Source organism: Nycticebus coucang, chromosome 9, assembly GCF_027406575.1.
Source record: "Nycticebus coucang isolate mNycCou1 chromosome 9, mNycCou1.pri, whole genome shotgun sequence".
NCBI lineage: Eukaryota > Metazoa > Chordata > Mammalia > Primates > Lorisidae > Nycticebus > Nycticebus coucang.
Genome location: NC_069788.1, coordinates 39,910,353 through 39,930,039, shown reverse-complemented (window position 1 = coordinate 39,930,039; position 19,687 = coordinate 39,910,353). Strand labels below are relative to the sequence as shown.

The following is a 19,687-nucleotide window of genomic DNA, read 5'->3' as shown; positions in this document are numbered from 1 at the left end:
GATTGTGCATCTGTCTTCTTTAGAGAAGTTTTTCTTCAAGTCCCTTGCCCACCCTGAGATGGGGTCACGTGTTCTTTCCTTACTAATACGTTTGAGTTCTCTGTGGATTCTGGTTATTAAACCTTTATTGGGAGGTATAACCTGCAAATATTTTCTGCCATTATGAGTGCTGTCTGCTTGCTTTACTTACTATGTTCTTGGCTGTGCAGAAGCTTTTTAGTTTGATCAGGTCCCAGTAGTGTATTTTTGATACTGCTTCAATTATCCTCCTCATAAAATATTCACCCAGGCCGGTTCCTTCAAGAGTTTTCCCTGCACTTTCTTCAAGTATTTTTATAGTTTCATGTCTCAAGTTTAAATCTTTTATCCAGTGAGAGTCTATCTTAATGGTGAAAGGTGTGGGTCTAATTTCAGTCTTTTACAGATTGCCAGCCAGTTCACCCAGCACCATTTGTTAAATAGGGAATCTTTTCCCCCACTGAATGTTTTTAATTGGCTTGTCAAAGATCAAATGATGGTAAGTAGCTGGATTCATCTCTTGGTTCTCTTTTCTTTTCCAGACATCTAATTCTCTGTTTTTGTGCCAGTACCATGCTGTTTTGATCACTATTGATTTATAGTACAGTCTCAGGTCTGGTAGCGTGATTCCTCCTGCTTTGTTTTTATTTCTGAGTAATGTTTTGGCTATTCGAGGCTTTTCTGATTCCATATAAAATGAAGTATTATTTTTTCAAGATCTTTAAAATATGACAATGGAGCTTTGATAGGAATTGCATTAAAATTATATATTGCTTGGGGTAGTATAGACATTTTAAAGATGTTGTTTCTTCCCAGCCATGAGCATGGTATATTTTTCCATTCGTTAACATCTTCAGCTACTTCTTTTCTTAAAGTTTCATAGTTCTCTTTATAGAGATCTTTCACGTCCTTTGTTAAATAAACTCCCAAATATTTCATCTTCTTTGGCACTATTGTGAAAGGAATAGAGTCCTTGACTGTTTTTACAGCATGGCTATTGTTGGTATATATAAAGCCTATAGATTTATGGGTGTTGATTTTGTAGTCTGAGACATTGCTGTATTCCTTGGTCACTTATAAAAGTTTTGTAGTAGAATCCCTTGTGTTTTCCAGATATACAATCATGTCATCTGTGAAGAGTAGAAGTTTGATCTCTTCTGACCCTATGTGGATACCCTTGATCACCTTTTCTTCCTTAATTGCAATGGCTAAAACTTCCATTACAATGTTAAAGAGCAATGGAGACAATGGGCAACCTTGTCTGATTCCTGATCTAAGTGGAAATGATTTCAATTTAACTCCATTCAATATGATATTGGCTGTGGGTTTGCTGTAGATGGCCTCTATTAGTTTAAGAAATGTCCCTTCTATACCAATTTTCTTAAGTGTTCTGATCATGAAGGGATGCTGGATATTATCAAAAGCTTTTTCTGTGTCAATTGAGAGAATCATATGGTCTTTATTTTTTAGTTTATGTGCTGAATTACATTTGTAGATTTACGTATATTGAACCAGCCTTGAGACCCTGGGATAAATCCCACTTGGTCATGGTGTATAATTTTTTTGATGTGTTGTTGGATTCTGTTTGTTAGGATCTTATTGAGTATTTTAGCATCAATATTCATTAGTGATATTGGTCTATAATTTTCTTTTCTTGTTGGGTCTTTCCCTGGTTGGGATCAAGGTGATGTTTGCTTTGTAGAATATGTTGGGTAGTATTCCTTCTTTTTCTATATTTTGGAAGAGGTTTAGTAATATAGGTACTAGTTCTTCTTTAAAGGTTTGGCAGAATTCTGACATAAAGCCATCCGGTCCTGGGCTTTTCTTTTTAGGGAGATTTTGTATAGTTGATGCTATTTCAGAACTTGATATAGGCCTGTTCAACATTTCCACTTCATTCTGACTAAGTCTTGGTAGGTGGCGTACTTCTAAGTATTGGTTGATTTCTTTCAGGTTCTTATATTTCTGAGAGTAAAGTTTCTTGTAATATTTGTTAAGGATTTTTTTAATTTCTGAGGGGTCTGTTGTCATTTCATCTTTACTGTTTCTGATTGATGAAATTAGAGATTTTACTCTTTTTTTCCTGGTTAGGTTGGCCAAAGGTTTATCTATTTTATTGACCTTTTCAAAAAACCGACTTTTGGATTTATTGATCTGTTGTATAATTCTTTTGTTTTCAATTTCATTTAATTCTGCTCTGATTTTGGTTATTTCTTTTCTTCTGCTGGGTTTGGGGTTGGAACGTTCTTCCCTCTCCAGTTGCTTGAGATGTCCCATTAAGTTATTAACTTCCTCTCTTTCCATTTTCTTGAGGAAGGCTTGCAGTGCTATAAATTTCCCTCTTAGGACTGTCTTTGCAGTATCCCAGAGGTTCTGATAATTTGTGTCTTCATTGTTGTTTTGTTCCAAAAGGTTGGTGATTCTTAATCTTGTCTATAGCCCATCTATCCTTCAGCGTAAGGTTATTTAGCTTGCATGTTTTTGTATGGGTATGCAGATTCCTGTTGTTATTGAGTTCAACTTTTATTCTATGATGGTCTGAGAAGATGCAAGGAATAATTTCTATTTTTTAAATTTGCTGAGGTTAGATTTGTGGCCTAGGATGTGGTTGATTTTGGATTATGTTCCGTGGGCTGATGAGAAGAATGCGTATTCAGTTTTGTTGGGATGAAATGTTCTGTAGATGTCTGTTAAGTCCAGATGTTGAATGGTTAAGTTTAAATCTAAAATTTCTTTGCTTAGCTTCTTTTTGGAGGATCTATCCAGCACTGCTAAAGGGGTGTTAAAATCTCCAACTACTATGGAACTGGAGGAAATCAAGTTGCGCATGTCTGTTAGAGTTTCTCTTACAAATTGAGGTGCGTTCTGGTTGGGTGCATAAATATTAATAATTGAAATCTCATCATATTGAGTATTACTTTAACAAATATGAAGTGTCCATCCTTATCCTTCCTTACTTTGGTTGGTTTAAAGCCTATTGCATCAGCAAACAGGATTGCAATGCCTGCTTTTTTCTGCTTTCCATTTGCCTGGAGTATAGATGACCATCCCTTCACCTTGAGTCTATATTTGTCTTTTAAAGTAAGATGAGATTCTTGAATGCAGCAGATATCTGGCTTGAGTTTTTGTATCCAGTCAGCAAACCTGTGCCTCTTTAGAGGACAATTTAAACCATTCACATTAATTGAGAATATTGATAAGCCTTTCGAGAGACTGGTGGACATTTTTAATCCTTTTGTGACTGTGGAAGTTGGAATTTGATCAAAATTTTCTGGGTGGGTTTACTTTTGTGGTAGAGGATTATGCTGGTCTTTATGGAGGATAGGTCTGAGAATGTCCTGGAGAGCTGGTTTAGTTATGGCAAATTTCCTCAACATGTGAATGTCATTAAAGTATTTCATTTCTGTATCATAAATGAAACTCAGTTTAGCTGGGTACAGGATCCTAGGTTTAAAGTTATTTTGTTTTAGGAGATTAAAAGTCAATGGCCCCATGATCATATCAATGTATACGGTTATGGTTTAATAAAAAAAAAAGTCAATGACCATCCTCTTCTAGCTTGAAAGGTTTCAGCAGGGAGATCTGTAGCTATTCTAATATTTTTCCCCTTGTAGGTAATGGTTTTCTTTCATCTGGCTGCTTTCAGAATTTTCTCCTTCATATTAACACTAGTGAAATTGATTATGATGTGTCTGGGGGGTGTCTTATTTGTGTTGGAGTTCTGAAACTGTCAGATATCTGAATTTCAGAATCTCTTGGCATGTCTGGAAAGTTCTCTTTCATAATCTCACGGAGAAGAGACTCTGTGCCTTGTGAAGCCACTTCATCGCTTTCAGGGATCCCTATAAGATGAATATTGATTTTCTTCTAATTATCCCAGAGCTCTCTGAGAGAGTGATCAGTTTTTGTCCTCCATTTCTCTACCTCTTTGAGAGTTTGGGAGTGTTTGAAAGCTTTGTCTTCGATGTCAGAAATCCTTTCTTCTGCTTGCTGCATTCTGTTATTAAGGGATTCTACTGTGTTTCTCAGATCTTTGAGGGCTGCAACTTCTTGTCTCAATATGTCAAAATCGTTGGTCATTTGGTCTTTGAGTTCGTTGAATTCTTGAGACATCTTTTGGGTTACTGCTTGGAATTCTAATTCGATCTTATTTGGTATCCAAATTCTGAATGTGATTTCTGACATCTCAGCTATTTGTTTGTGCATGGGATCTTGTGCTGCGTCTGCCCCATTGTTCCTTTGGGGAGTTTATCTACTCTGATTATTCATATTGCCAGAGCTTTTCTGTTGATTTCATCTTATGATTGTTTTTCACTGTTGCCTCTGGCTGTCCTCAGAGTTGGGGTGGTGTCTCTCCCTGGGGGGATCACTCTATTATTGCTGGATCTTTGCAGGGAGTGACCTGTGTAGCTCTTCTGGGGCTGCTCCAGCCAGGGAGTTCTGGTTGTGGGATCAGCTCCAGAGTGTGACACCCCCGGATCCAGCAACAGGGCAGGGGGTGGTGCACACGGTTCTGGGAGTGCCTGGTGCCCAGTGACTTTTGCACAGAGAACCCAAGGCTCCAACAGTCTCTGGCCAGGAGAAGGGCTCCATGCAGAGGTAGGGAGGGCTCCGGAGGGCACGCAGCTACTAGAGTCCTAGGCCAGATGAGTAGGCCGGTGTGGAGGCAGGTAGGGTACAGGAGAGAGGACACGGTGTTGTGCTGCTCAGAGTTCCTGGTCAGGGCGTGGGGGTCCTGGTGCAGCTCTTACTGGGGTCCGGGCAGGCATAGCTCTTCCGGAGGTCTGGGAGGGTGCCAATCATGGGTCACAGCGCAGCTTTTCTGGAGGTCCAGGTGAATGCCAATTGTGGGTCCTGGAGCAGCTCTTATGGATATCTGAGCTGGTGCTGATCGTGGGTCATGAAGCAGCTCTTCCGGAGGTCTGGGAGGATGCCAATCGTGGGTCCCTGTGCAGCTCTTCTCAAACATCAACTTTTAGATCTTTGAGAATTCTCCTTCAGAATTTGGTGTTCCCATGTGTTCCAGTTGTTTCAGACCCAGGCTCGCTCTTGAGGGCCTTGAATTTGAGACCCAAAACTCTAAATATCTCAGGTATATTTCTATATTCCAAGTATGTGAGTTAAAACAGGACTGTTGTTTTTTCCCATCTTTCTGCACATTACTTATTAGGCAACAGTTGGTGAAGGCTAATACCTCTCTTAGGAACTAAATATTCCTATGTTGAAGCCATAACTCCCAGTGTCATAGTCTTTGAAGGTGGGGCCTTTGGGAGGTGATCAGGTTTAGATGGAGGCCTGAGGGTGGGTTTTCTATCTCATAATGGGATTAGTTTCCTTGTAAGAAGGGGAAGAGAGACCAGGCCTGACGAGGACAACCTCCTATGAAATTATTAAGAATAATTTCTTTCAATTGGCTATAATTGGCTATTCAGAGTAGGGGGAGGTTACTCTACTAGGACAGGCTTTGGGTGGAAGTGTGTCATTTTTCAGGCCAGAGGGGTTCTCTACTCCCTCTGTCAAGATCATTGGCAATGTTTCAGTTTTCAAGAAACACAGTACTCAGCCAATTACGATGGACATATGATATGACTTACCATCACCAGTCATGGTTACTCATATCATCCTGCAGGACAGCACCCTCACCTTCTCAAGAGGCTGCCTCCTAGCTGTGTCAGCAATTGACTCAGGTGAAAAAAAGACTGGAGTTAGTTTTAACTTTCAGATCTATGCTTATAGGCCTAGGAGTCCTCTCAAATGCCTTATAGGAGCCAGCAAAAAAAAAAAAAAAAGAAAGAAAGAAAGAAAAGAAAATGGTAATGCAAAACATAGGAATAAGAACTGAAGGATGCATGCCTCATTTAAAAGCACTAAATTAAAAAATTTTAAACACAAATTTTAAAATTTGGCCTACAGATATGTAGGCCAAACAAAAGGGGATTGGGGCTTATACAAGGGGGGGGCAAAGAATAAGTAAGAGAACTGGTTTTGAAAAGGACAGAGTTCCTGGGACCAGAGAAGTAGATGAGTAGGAGGGAGGCAGGAAACTGAAAAAATTCACGTTTGAAAGTGTCTATATTCTCATTGAGGTAGGCATACAAAGGGCTCCAAAGGGCTGAAGCAGCTCAGAAACCACAGCTTACTCATAGTTCAGGTGGAATGCCAAAGAGAATTGAGACAGGGAGTACTTAACTAAAGAGAAAAACATTTAGTATGATTATTGTGAAGACTGGGCAAATAAGCACTAGGACCATGAACATATTTACTTAGCAGGCTGAGGGCCCAACTGAGGTTGGAAACTATAATGTAGTGGAGGTTTTCTCCAGCCTTCTCTGAAACCCCCAGGTTGAAATCAGTGTCTTCCCTTGTGCTCCCAGAGAACTATGGTCATCTTATTACTTGCTATGTAACAATATTGAAAGGATCAGTTTATAAGTCTATTCTGTTGACTAAAGCCCTTAGACATCAGGAACAAGTATCTCAGAGTCTTGCAGGGCATTTGACACACAACAGATGGAGCTGGACTGGACTGAGAGCTTTAGCTCACTCACTGACTGACATCAGTGGCCCCAGAGGCCCAAAGCAGCTCAGAAACCACAGTTTGTGGTTTGCTCATAGTTCAGGTGGAATGCCAGGATATGACATGGATCTCCTGGGAAATTCAATACCTCTAACTTTGATGTTTGATGGGCCAGGTTGATATCCTGGCTCAAGCTCTTAGCAGACATGAAATTTTGGGAAAATATCACACTATCTATTGGAACCTCAGTTTAGTCATCCATAAAGCATGAATGGATGGATCTCCTTTAAACGAGATAAAGTATGTATAGTCTCTAGCATAAGGACAGTCATACAATAGCTGCTTGATAAGTAATGGTTTGGAATTCTCTTTGGAGAGATTTTCCTGTGTCTCTAAAAAATGAAACAAAACAACAACAACAAAATGCTTTCCCTAAGTGGATAAGGGAAGGGATTAAGACACATCTTCTCCATTAATATTACCTAGGATGCTAATTCAAACATTTGAATTTTCTTGGGCTGGAGGCCAGGAATTTGCATTTAAAAAAATCATTCCCGGTGATTTTTCTACATAGTTAAATTTCAAACCACTGGATTATGAGCTATTAATTGTCCCCCTGTTTTTACTCCTTCTGACACTAAATTGCCCTAATAACTTCCCACAATACTCTGCTCTTGGCCACCTGATCCTAGTCTTACACATTACTGACTGATTTTTCTTCCTAAAAGGCAGCTCCAATCATGCTATGCTCTGGAATAAGAATCCCCAGAGGATACACCTTGCCTGCCAAATCCTTGGAATTCTTGCTTTTCCATTCTTAATGCTCTTGTCTACTCCCTTACTGGGTTCTAGTCAAACAGATTTATTAACTGTCATAGAACAAGCCCTATGCTTTTCAACTTTCCTATCTTTGTTTTCACATGAATTCCACACTCCTCTGCCCCAACATCTACTCTTTCCCTAAGGACTATTTCATCTGCCATCTTCTCTATGAATCTTCACCTGGTCCCTTACACTGATGTGATTTCTTTCTTGTTTCAGCTTTTGCTCTTTTCATACCGCTCATATGATATTTTTCATATTCTATCTTATGTTATTTTGCACTAGTTTTATCCACTCTGCTATGAGTTCCAGGGAAGCATGGACTAAGTTAGTAAACTCAGTGCCTAACACAATATCTGAAAAAGAGTAGGCTCTCAATAAATTTCTGCTGAATATATGAGTGAATCCATATAACTAGACCATAAGTCATGAGGACAGAGACTGTGCATTAATCTTCTTTGTAACTCCTGCAGCAGGTATTAGAAATATGGTGACTTACCATTTACCTTTTGGCAACTTTTTCCCTTTAGTGACAAATTATTCAAAAACACAACAGCCAAGATTATAATACTGAATGCTGGAGTTTATGGACTCTTTTTATAGTAAAAACCATGACAATTGTTACAGTCTTAAATAGAATATGCTTTTCTATTTAGGAATGCTAAAATTATACTAAAGTAAGACGACTATTTTCTCTACAGCTAAGACCAACAGTTTGTCATGAGACAAATTTAGGTTCTAACTATATTCCTTTTAAAGCATGTGACATAAGAAGCTTTAAAAAATAGAAGTTCTATTTTCATTTTAAATTACTAAATACAGAATAGGTTTAATACACATGTGTGTATATGCAAATGTATGTCTACATGAAAATATATAGTCAATTACATTTAAAAACTGCACCTTTTTTTAAAGATAATTGTAGATTCAGGTACAGCACTAAGAAATAATGTAGAGATAGCTCATTAAGATATCCCATTGCCCAGTTTTTCCCAATGGTAACATCCTACAAAACTATAGTAATAAAATACCACAGCCAGGAAATTGCATTGATACGATCCACTGATGTTATTTAGATTTCCCCGGTTTTTCTTGTGCTCACTTATGTGTGTGTGCATACTCACATTTAGTTTTGTGCAATTTTATCACCTGGATAGTTTTCTGTATCCACAGCCCCAGTCAAGACACAGGATAATCCATTGCCTTGTTCTGACCTTGTCTAACCATTCCTTCTCTCCTTCCTAACTCCTGTCACCCACTAATCTGTTATCCATTTCTATGATTTTGTCACTTAAACAACATTACATAAATGCAATAATGTAGCATACAAACCTTTTGGGATGGACTTTTTTCACTCAGCATAATTCCCTAGAGATTCATCCAAGTTGTTAACTGTCTCAATAGTTCATTCCTTTTTGTGTTTGTTGTTTTATTTACTAAACTCTATACTTTACTTTAGGGTTCATTCTTTGTGTTGTAAGTTCCATGGGTTTTGACAAATGTATAGTGTTATGTATCTACCATAACAGTATCACATAAAATAGATTCACCACCCAAAGAATCCCCCGTGCTTCACCTGTTTATTCCTCAACTCTCCCCCTTAACCTCTGACAACCACTGATCAATCATTTTACGGTCTCTAAAGTTTCGCCTTTTCCAGAATGTCATAACTTTTATGCTTAACAATATGCATTTAAGGTTCTTCTTTGTCTTTCTGTGGCTTACTAGCTCATTTTTTTTCTGTAGATTTAGAAGGTACTAGAGGCAATTTTATTACATGGATATAGCAATAGTATGGAGTTGTGAGATCTGGGATCATAGCGTGATCATAACTTGAATAGTGCATGTTGTACCCATTAAGTAATTTTTTATCCAGTGCTTTTGACAAAGCCTTCAAGTCTATGCTATATGCTATGTTGTTATAGCAGCCAAACTAAGAGAGTGTTTTACATAAATTAATCTAACGTATCCTTCCTTCCCTCCCACTCTCCCTCCCTCTTTCTCTCTTTCTTTGAGATGGGGGTCTCACTGAATCACTCAGGTTGGTCTAGAACTACTGGCCTCAAGGGAGCCTCCTGCCTCACCCTCCTGAGTAGCTGTCAGTACAAGTGTGAGCCACTGCATCCAGCTTCATTTCTTTTCATAGCCAAATGGTTTTCCTCTTTGTCTATTCCACCCTATGAATGTACTACAATCTGTTTATCCATCCACCTATTGAGGAACTTCTTGGTTGCTTCTAGTTTGGGGCAACTATGAGTAAGGGTGCTAAAAATATTTGTGAGCAGATTGTTGTATAGATATGTTTTCAACTATTTTGGGTAAAACCTTAGGAGAATGGTTGCTGAACTGTATGATAAAAGTATGTTTAGTTTTGTAAGAAACTGTCAACTTCTCCTCCCAAATGGTGGTACCATTTTGCATTCCCACCAGCAAATGAATGAGAGTTCCTGTTACTCCACATTCTTGCCAGCATTTGGGTTCTTTGTATTTTGTATTTTAGCCAATTTATTAATCATAGATGTGTAGGGATATCTCATTGTTTTAATTTGCAATCCCCTAATGAGATGTATTTTGAACTCCTTTTCACAGGCTATTTGCCATGTATATGTCTTCTTTAGTGAGGTGCCTGTTAAGATCTTTTGCTCATTTTTTTAATCGGGTCATTTATTTTCTTTTGCTGAGTTTTAAAAGTTCTTTGTATATTTTGAGTACAAATTCTTTGTATGATATGTGTTTGGTGATTACTTTCTTCCAGCCTGGGACTTTTAATTCTTTTAACAGTATCTTTCACAGAACAGAAGTTTCTAACTCTAATGAAGTTCAACTTACCAATTTTTTTCATGGATCATGCTTTCAGTGATGTTTCTAAAACCTCACTGCCAAACCCAGGGTCATCTAGATTTTCTCCTATGTTATCTTCTAGAAGGCTTACAGTTTTGCATTGCATATTTCAACCTATGCCTCATTTTGAGTTAATTTTTTGAAAGGTGTAAGGTCTGTCTCCAGATTCGTTTTTTATATGTGTGTGTCTAGTTGCTCTAGCACCCTCCTTTCTCCATTGAATTGCCTTTGTTTCTTTGTCAAAGACCTGTTGACTGTATTTGGATGGATCTGTTTTGGGGATCTCTATTCTGCCCCATTGATATATTTGTCATTTCTTTCACCATTACCTCATTGCCTTAAATACTGTGGCATTAGAGTATGTCTTGAAGTTTGGTAATGGTTTTCTTCTATGCTGGGTCTTTTATCTTTCCATTTAAACTTTATAATCAGTTTGTTTGTATCCACAAAGTAACTTACTAGGAATTTAATTTGAGAGTATATTGATCTGTAGAAAGCAAATTAGGAGTAATTAACTTTGTTAACAATATTGCATCCTCCTATCCACAAACAGGGATTTTTTTTTTTTACTTAGATCTTCTTTGATTTATTTCATCAGAATTTTGTAGTTTTCCTAATCTAAAACTCGTCAATGTTTTGTAAGTTTACCAAGTATTTTATTTTTGATGCCAATATAAATGATAGTTTTTTTTTTTTTGTTTTTGTTTTTTGTAGAGACAGAGTCTCACTTTATGGCCCTCAGGTAGAGTGCCGTGGCATCACACAGCTCACAGCAACCTCCAACTCCTGGGCTTAAGCGATTCTCTTGCCTCAGCCTCCCGAGCAGCTGGGACTACAGGCGCCCACCACAACGCCCGGCTATTTTTTGGTTGCAGTTTGGCCGGGGCCGGGTTTGAACCCACCACCCTCGGTATATGGGGCCAGTGCCTTACTGACTGAGCCACAGGCGCTGCCCATAAATGATAGTTTTTAATTTCAAATTTCAATTGTTTATTGTTAGCATATAGGAGAGCAATTGACTTTTGTAAATTAACCTTGTATTCTGCAACCTTGCTACAATAACTTATTAGTTCCAGGAGTTTATTCACCTATTTTGTAGAATATTCTACATAGAAAATCACATCATCTGTGAGCAAAGACTGTTGTATATCTTCCTTTCCAATATACTTTATTTCCTTCTTTGTCTTGTTGCATTGGATAGGACTTCCAGTGCAATGCTGAATAGGAGTGGTGAGAGGGACATCCTTGCCTTGTTCTTGATCTTATGGAGAAAGCATCTGGGAAATCTGCACCCTTCTGATTTCAAAATTATTTTTTAGGTACCAAAGGAGGCAATAAAAGCTTCATCTTTCTCTGCTGCACAACCTTTAATAAAAGTATTCTGCAAAATTTGGATTCAGTCCAAAGGCAGCACTTAAGGATCTACAAGGCCACATTTCACCTTGGGTCACAAGTTCCTCATCCCTGACACCATTAAGTATAATGTTAAGTATCAGTGTTTCATAGATACTCTTTATTCATTTGAGGAGATTTCCCTCTATTCCTAGTTTTCTGAGAGTATTTATCCTGAATGGGTGCTGGATTTGTCAAATATTTTCTCTGCATTTGTTGATATGACCGTATGATTTTTCTTCTTTAGACCACTGATGTGATAGATTATATCAGCTGATTTTTGAATGTTGAACCATTCTTTCATACCTATAATAAATCCCACTTGGTTGTAGTTTATGATTCTTTTTACACATTATTGGATTTGATTTTCTAATATTTTGTTGAGGATTTTTGCATCTACGTTCATAAAGATATTTGTCTGTAGTTGTCCTTTCTTGTAATACATTTACCTGCTTTTGGTATTTACATAATTCTGGCCACAGTGAATAAGTTAGGAAGTATTCCCTCTGCTTCTTTTTTCCAGAAGAGATTGTAAATTCTTGGGGATATCCTTAAGTAGAAATTCATGTCATGTGCACACAAGGACAGTTTTATTTCTTCCATTCTGATACATATGCCTGTTATTTCTTATTTTAGCTTCACTGTAGTGTCCGGTATTTCCATAGTATGTTGAATAAGAGTGATGAAAGTAGAATTTTTTTCATTGTTCCTGATTTTAGGGAGAACTCATTAGATATGAAGTTACTATACATTTCTTTTTTGTAGATACTCTTTAACAAGTCGACGTGATTCTTCTCTATACCTAACTTTCTGAGATTATTATCATGAATCATGAATGGGTATTAAATGCTTTTTTTGAACTTCATACAATTTTTCTTTTCTGGCCTTTGGATTTAGTGGATTACATTGATTTTCAAATGTTGAACTAGCTTTGCAATCTAAAATAATACTCACTTGATCATAGTATAGAATTCATTTTATACATTGTTGGATTCAATTGCCAACATTTTGTTGATGATTTTTGAGTCTACATTCATAAGCAATATGACTCTGTAGCTTTTTTTTCTTGTCCTATCTTTGCCTGGCTTGGGTCTCTGCCCCCTCTTCCTCTCTCTCTCTCACTCTCTTTCTCTCTCTCCCTCTTCTCTCTCTCTTTTCTTCTGTAATATCTTTGCTTACAACTCCTTATGGACTTTGTATATATGATGTCAGGGCAGTATAGCCTCATAGAATAAAGTGGAAAATGTTCTCTTTTCTATTTCGTAAAATAGACCATGTAAAATTGGTGTTAATTCATCTTTAAATGTTTGGGAGTATTCTCTAGTGAAATCATCTGGGTCTGGGCATTTTTTTATAGAGCTTTTTAATTATGAATTCAATTTCTAAAATAGTCATCAAATATTCGATTATTTACTTCATCTTGATTGAGTTTCATTTAATTACTTTTGATTGCTAATTTAGATGTCAGTATATCTCATATTTACTAAACAAATGACTACAGCAGCATTTTTATAAAAGCAATGGACTTTAGTCTGGGGAGTTTATAGTCAAATGCTTCTGCAACAATGAGAGGTAGAACTCATTAGAATGTAAAAGAAAAAAAAAATCAGGAAAGTCAGAGTATGTGTGAGGTAAGTACCTAGCAGGCAATGTTTAGGAAAGTTGTGTTATTCACTTGATGGTAAGAAAGCTGTTACAGATGGCTTTATTGGACACTGTCAAAATGATCTTTAATTTGATTTTGTATAGTTAAGCCTCGTATAAGAATGCAGAAATGATCAAATGGGCATTTGCCATTGTCCTTCAAATGAATGACTACAAGAAGGAACCAACATCATAACATTTTGCCTAATAATTTTGAAGGCATTCATAGTGTTTGGGACATATTAGCACACAGCAACCACACAGAATTTTGGAATAAGAGTTTGTTCCAGTTCAAGAGTGAGTAAAGATTAACAGTGAATACTCTAAATCCAATTCAGGTACAGTAAAGGTCATATTCCATTATAAAGAATTACTTTGTAATATCAGTAGAAGACAAACCCTTCTAAAACCCCCAGAAAATTAGCAGACTGAATACCAGTTAAATTTCATTATTTCCACATCAAAGGACTATCCAATTCTTAAATTGTTCTGGAATTTTACAGTACTAAATATATTTGAAGTAGTAGGCTATAGACATGGACATAGGAATCTTCTTTCTTAATGACATTTTAATTTTGATAGGATTTGTTGTCACATAATTAGTCCAAAATGTAAGAATAAAAAAATTTTTTTTCAGAGCACTTTTGTATATGTGTGAGGTAGTTTGTTGAAAACATCTGTTTTGTAAATGAGATTGCTTCTAACTTGAGTTGGTGAACTCATTCTTCAATCAGAAGACAAAGATACTATAGAAGGAACAGTAGAAAAGAAGATAGAAAGCTAGCAATATCTACAGTTTTTCCTCTTACAAGTCAGTGAGACTGACTTCTAAATGCCACCATACTGAGAAACAGAAGACAAAGCGTGAACCAAAGCATTGTCCTTGTTCTCAAGAGGCTTGCTTTTTTTCTAGAAGGAGGACATTAAAAATTATCAAAAGCACTTTTAGAAGAATCAACATTGTTAAAATATCCATATTACCCAAAGCAATATACAATTTTAATGCATTAAAATTAATTAAATTTATTTAATTAAAATTAAACCTCTACTGTCATACTTTAAAGATCTTGAAAAAATAATACTTCATTTTATATGGAATCAGAAAAAACCGCGAATAGCCAAGCCATTACTCAGAAATAAAAACAAAGCAGGAAGAATCACGCTACCAGACCTCAGACTATACTATAGATCAATAGTGATCAAAACAGCATGGTACTGGCACAAAAACAGAGAGGTAGATGTATGGAACAGAATAGAGAACCAAGAGATGAACCCAGCTACTTACCATTATTTGATCTTTGACAAGCCATTTAAAAACATTCAGTGGGGAAAAGATTCCCTACTTAACAAATGGTGCTGGGTGAACTGGCTGGTGACCTGCAGAAGACTGAAACTGGACCCACACCTTTCACCATTAACTAAGATCGACTCTCACTGGATTGAAGATGTAAACTTGAGACATGAAACTATAAAAATACTAGAAGCAAGTACAGGGAAAGCTCTTCAAGAAATCGGTCTGAGTGAATATTTTATGAGGAGGACCCCCCCGGGCAATTGAAGCAGCTTCAAAAATACACTACTGGGACCTGATCAAACTAAAAAGCTTCTGCACAGCCAAGAACACAGTAAGTAAAGCAGACAGACAGCCCTCAGAATGGAAGAAGATATTTGCAGGTTATGTCTCCGACAAAGGTTTTAATAACCAGAATCCACAGAGAACTCAAAAGTATAAGCAAGAAAAGAACAAGGGATCCCGTCTCAGGCTGGGCAAGGGACTTGAAGAGAAACTTCTCTGAAGAAGACAGGCGCACAGCCTACAGACATATGAAAAAATGCTCATCATCCTTAATCATCAGAGAAATGCAAATCAAAGCTACTTTGAGATATCATCCTAACTCCAGTAAGATTAGCCCATATAACAAAATCCCAAGACCAGAGATGTTGGTATGGAGGTGGAGAAAAGGGAACACTTCTACACTGCTGGTGGGAATGCAAATTAATACATTCCTTTTGGAAAGATGTTTGGAGAACACTTAGAGATCTAAAAATAGACCTGCCATTTGATCCTATAATTCCTTTACTAGGTATATACCCAGAAGACCAAAAATTACATTATAAAAAAGATATTTGTACCAGGATGTTTATTGCAGCCCAATTCATAATTGCTAAGTCATGGAAGAAGGCCAAGTGCCCATTGATCCACGAATGGGTTAATAAATTGTGGTATATGTACACCACAGAATATTATGCAGCTTTAAAGAAAGATGGAGACTTTACCTCTTTCATGTTTACATGGATGATGCTGGAACATATTCTTCTTAGTCAAGTATCTCAAGAATGGAAGAAAAAGTATCCAATGTACTCAGCCCTACTATGAAACTAATATATGGTTTTCATATATAAAGCTATAACCCAGTTATAACCTAAGAATATGGGGAAGGGGGAGAGAGAGGGGAAGGAGGGGAGAGGATGGGTGGAGGGAGGGTGGTTGGTGGGATGACACCTGTGGTGCATCTTACAAGGATACATGTGAAACTTACTAAATGTAGAATATAAATGTCTTAACACAATAACTAAGAAAATGTTAACCAGTGTGATGAAAATACATCAAATGGTATATAAAACCAGTGTATGGTGCCCCATGATCGCATTAATGTACACAGCTATGATTTAATAAAAAATAAATAAATAAATAAATTTTTAAAAAAGCACTTTTTATTCTTCTGTGACGGAGAGAAGAGTAATTAAATAAGTCCTATTCTACTAAGTAAGGTCAACAGTCATTTAACTCTATATATTGGAGGTTGAAAGGTTGTTTTAAATATTACTTAATCCACATTTTATAGAAAGAGAAACCCCCAAAAAGGACTTCCCCTAATCAAATATGTTTTACTCTATATTATACTCTTTCCTAGAGTTCCATGGACTTTTTTCATCCATAGTTCTTTCCATAGTAAGGCAGGACCTGATCATATCGATTAGATCCAGATGAATAGAGCTCATGTTTGTTTGTGCCCTCTATATCAGTGATTTTCAGCCAGGGTACCTCGGCATACTGGTGTGCCATGGGATGATCTTAGGTGTGCCACAGAATTTTTTAAAGAACATTAATTAAATTATTTTCAAAAGAAGTTCAAAGCGCATGAAGTATGTTCTTTTTTTTACTCTTTTTTTTTTCAATCAACACAATTTAAGTGTGATGCGGAATTTTATCCATAGGTTCAAGAGTGCCATGAGATAAAAATGGTTGAAAACACCACTCTATATTCTTGTCTTCAAAAAGTCTATTCCATAGTTTCAAGTAAACAGATAATTTTAAACAATTTTAAGAATTATTAAGGACTTACTATGCCTTAGGCAGTAGAGTGACTAGCAGTAAGGTATACTTTCTACTTCTGAGGAATTTATTGTAAATATAAATATACAGTACAGTATTGTAAGACCCCAAAGTTATACAAGCAAAATTTATCATCATTACCCAGTCAAGTTTTCTAACCTCCTTTTTGGGTCAAAGACTCCTTAATTCTCTAGGTCCCAGTATAAAAATCTTGAAGTTCTTTTTGCTATTCTGGCATGAACGTGATACTCTGGTATCTGGTTTTTAATCCTTGCTCTACCATTAACCAATTAGTTTTGAAATTCTGGGCAAGTTATACTTTTTTAGGTTTAATCTCTTCAATCAGTAAAATGAAGAGGGCATTCTATTATATGGTTCACACTTCTTTTCAAATACAATCAAATCCAAGGTAGTAAGTAAAATCAATTTACTTTATTTCATTTTTTTTTGGCATATTTGTTGAATTTATCTCTCCTCCTCCATGCTCATCATAGCCAAGCCCTTCATTCCTTAATTATTATTAATAGACTTCAAGCTCTTAGATGTAGATGTGGCTTGTGGAAATCAATTTCAGGCAAGATTTAGCCTGGAGGCACATAGGTTGGACAGCAGGCTAGAAAACTAATTAAGAAATTCATTAAAATAAAGACAAATCTCCCATTAAAATCCTATTATTCAAGTCCCTCCAAAAACTGGCTTTAGTTGACCTTTCTGCTTTTATATCCAATGATATTGTCTTAGACTACTCCACTACAACAAAATGACATAGGCTGGATGGCCTATAACAACAGAAATCTATTTCTCACAGTTCTAGAAACTGGAAAGTCCAAGATCAGGTTCCCAGCATGGTTGGGTTCTGGTGAGGGCTCTCTAGTAGGCTGAAGACTGCCAACTTGTATCTGTGTCTTCAATATGGTAGAAGAAATGTGAACAAAGCCTTTGGACCTACTTTATAGGGGAACTAATTCTATTCATAAGGGCTACACCCTCATGACCTAATCACCTCTCCAAAGCCCCCACTTCCTAGTACCATCACACTTGTGATAAATATTTAGCATCTGTGTTTTGGGAGCTCAAAAACATTCAGACCATAGCACTCAATATATTCCCTTTCTGACCACACCTTCATACCTTTAAGATTGTTCCTATCCATAACAAGTCTTACTTTTTTTGTAAACTTAATTTTAATAGTTTTTTAAAGTTCCCTTTCTTCCGTGGAGTCAGTAATTCTTCCTTTCTCTTAATTCTTATACAAATATTTAGATTATATGCTATAGTCCTCTTTACTAAGTCCCTCTTAGAAATATTGTAAGCATAAAATAGATGATAGGCAAAAACTCTCAACCAAAACTAATGAAAGAATTACATAGAAGGGTGGTGTAAAGAGTATAACTTTTTATTACTTTTTCTTAATTTCTTTGAAAATTAAAATAATCAACTGGTGGTTGATCTTTGTTGTAGATAATTAGTATATATTTCTAAATTATATTAGAGACTTACTAATAAAAATATTAAAAATCATCTTGGCTGTAGGCTACTTGTGATATATGAAGATGTCTACACAAAACTGTATGAACTATCACCAATTAATATATGTCTAATTTAGGTAGATAGTCAAACAAGCATTGAGCAATGTTACATACATGCTGGCACGGTAACTTACTCCATTAAAGATAAGCTCTAGAGACTCTATTTAAATTTCAGTCATGAAACAATCAGTGACAATCTGATCAAATGATAGTAGAGAAATATTGGGGGAAACTTAAAATTTTATTTTATTTCTTTCAGATTTTCTCATTGCTGCTTGAACTCTAATTTGAAGAACTTATTAGAAAATGCCACAATTAAAGGAACAAAAGGATTTCATGTGGCAGGAATAAAGTAGGACTGTCATCTCCCACCCACCCCCTAAGCACCCACTCTCAGAGAATAATCACCGCACTCTCTTATGCCAACTCCAAAAGAGATTTTCTCAAGAAATGAGTTACAGGCAATTTTTGTTCCCATCACTACTGTCCATCTGTCATAACTGAAAAGAATATCCATTATATCACAAAAAGATTCTGTTAGCCAGAATTTACTAATTATGATTGAGACCAGAAACATACAAAGTTTCAAAGAAAACAATTGAAGGGAACATCTGAAAGTAATTTCCCTCCATTCTTTGTTGTTCTGCTACTCACGGCAAATCTTCCAAACTGGAGGCTTCATGTCTTGGATCCAACAGATCATAACCACATTCATTGTAGATTTCCAAATAGGAAATGTGTGTTGTATATATTTTGCTGCTGTCCTGGTTGGAAAAGAGAAAGATACCATTTAATGGCTATAAAGGATTCAGTTTAGAGGAAGAAGAACACGTTTATCACTGTAGTTTTCTTATAGTTTCTCTCCTTTTCTCTCTCACTTTATATGGTTTACATTTTCAGTTCGTGATACTTTCAAGTTGCCAGTTACCATATGCATGAAGCTTTTTTTTTCTAATGGCCAACACCCATGATTACAAGCAACTTCAGTCTGTTATTTTTTATTGGTTCCACATTATACATAAAAAGTCAATATATACTTACAATGAGCCAAATTGGTTACAGAACTGTATAACACACCATTTTTTTACTTTCTAGACCTCCTCCCCCCCCAAAAAAAAGGTTACTAAAAAAATAAACTTACATTCTGTGAATAGTCTATTCATAAAAGAACACAGATCTTTACTTTGGTTTAAAATTTTCAGTAGAAAAATAGTTTCCATCTTTAATCTTATCTTTTTTTTACTTTTCTAATATTCAAAATTTTCTGAATACATAAATAGATAATAATGAAAGTGAGTTCCAGAGGATAGAACATAGTTTTGATCCATCGAGTAAGAATGGACATTAATAGTTCACTGCCTACTTCTTACTTGTGGGGTTAATTTTCCTATTCTGAGTGAGCAAATCAAGGATATTTGGCTGTGGGTTAGAGAGAGGTGTTTTCTGTGGGTCACTGCTGAATTTTAATGACTTAGGCCTCACTGTAATGAGGCTAAACATCAACGTGACTAATCCTAGTCTCAGTTCTGCCAATAGAAAAAAAGGAACCGTTCCTTCTGAGGTAGAATAAAGTAGGGCTTTTAAGCT

General features: G+C 36.4%; 1 protein-coding gene across 1 annotated transcript in view; it reads right to left on the bottom strand.

Annotated features, from left to right (window-relative positions):
* Positions 1-19,687, bottom strand: part of KIF6 (kinesin family member 6) — a 344,907-nt gene that overhangs the window by 235,341 nt on the left and 89,879 nt on the right. The window contains exon 5 of the mRNA XM_053602779.1: positions 18,755-18,864. Within this exon, the coding sequence (XP_053458754.1) occupies positions 18,755-18,864 (110 nt within the window). The remainder of the gene's footprint in view (positions 1-18,754; positions 18,865-19,687) is intronic.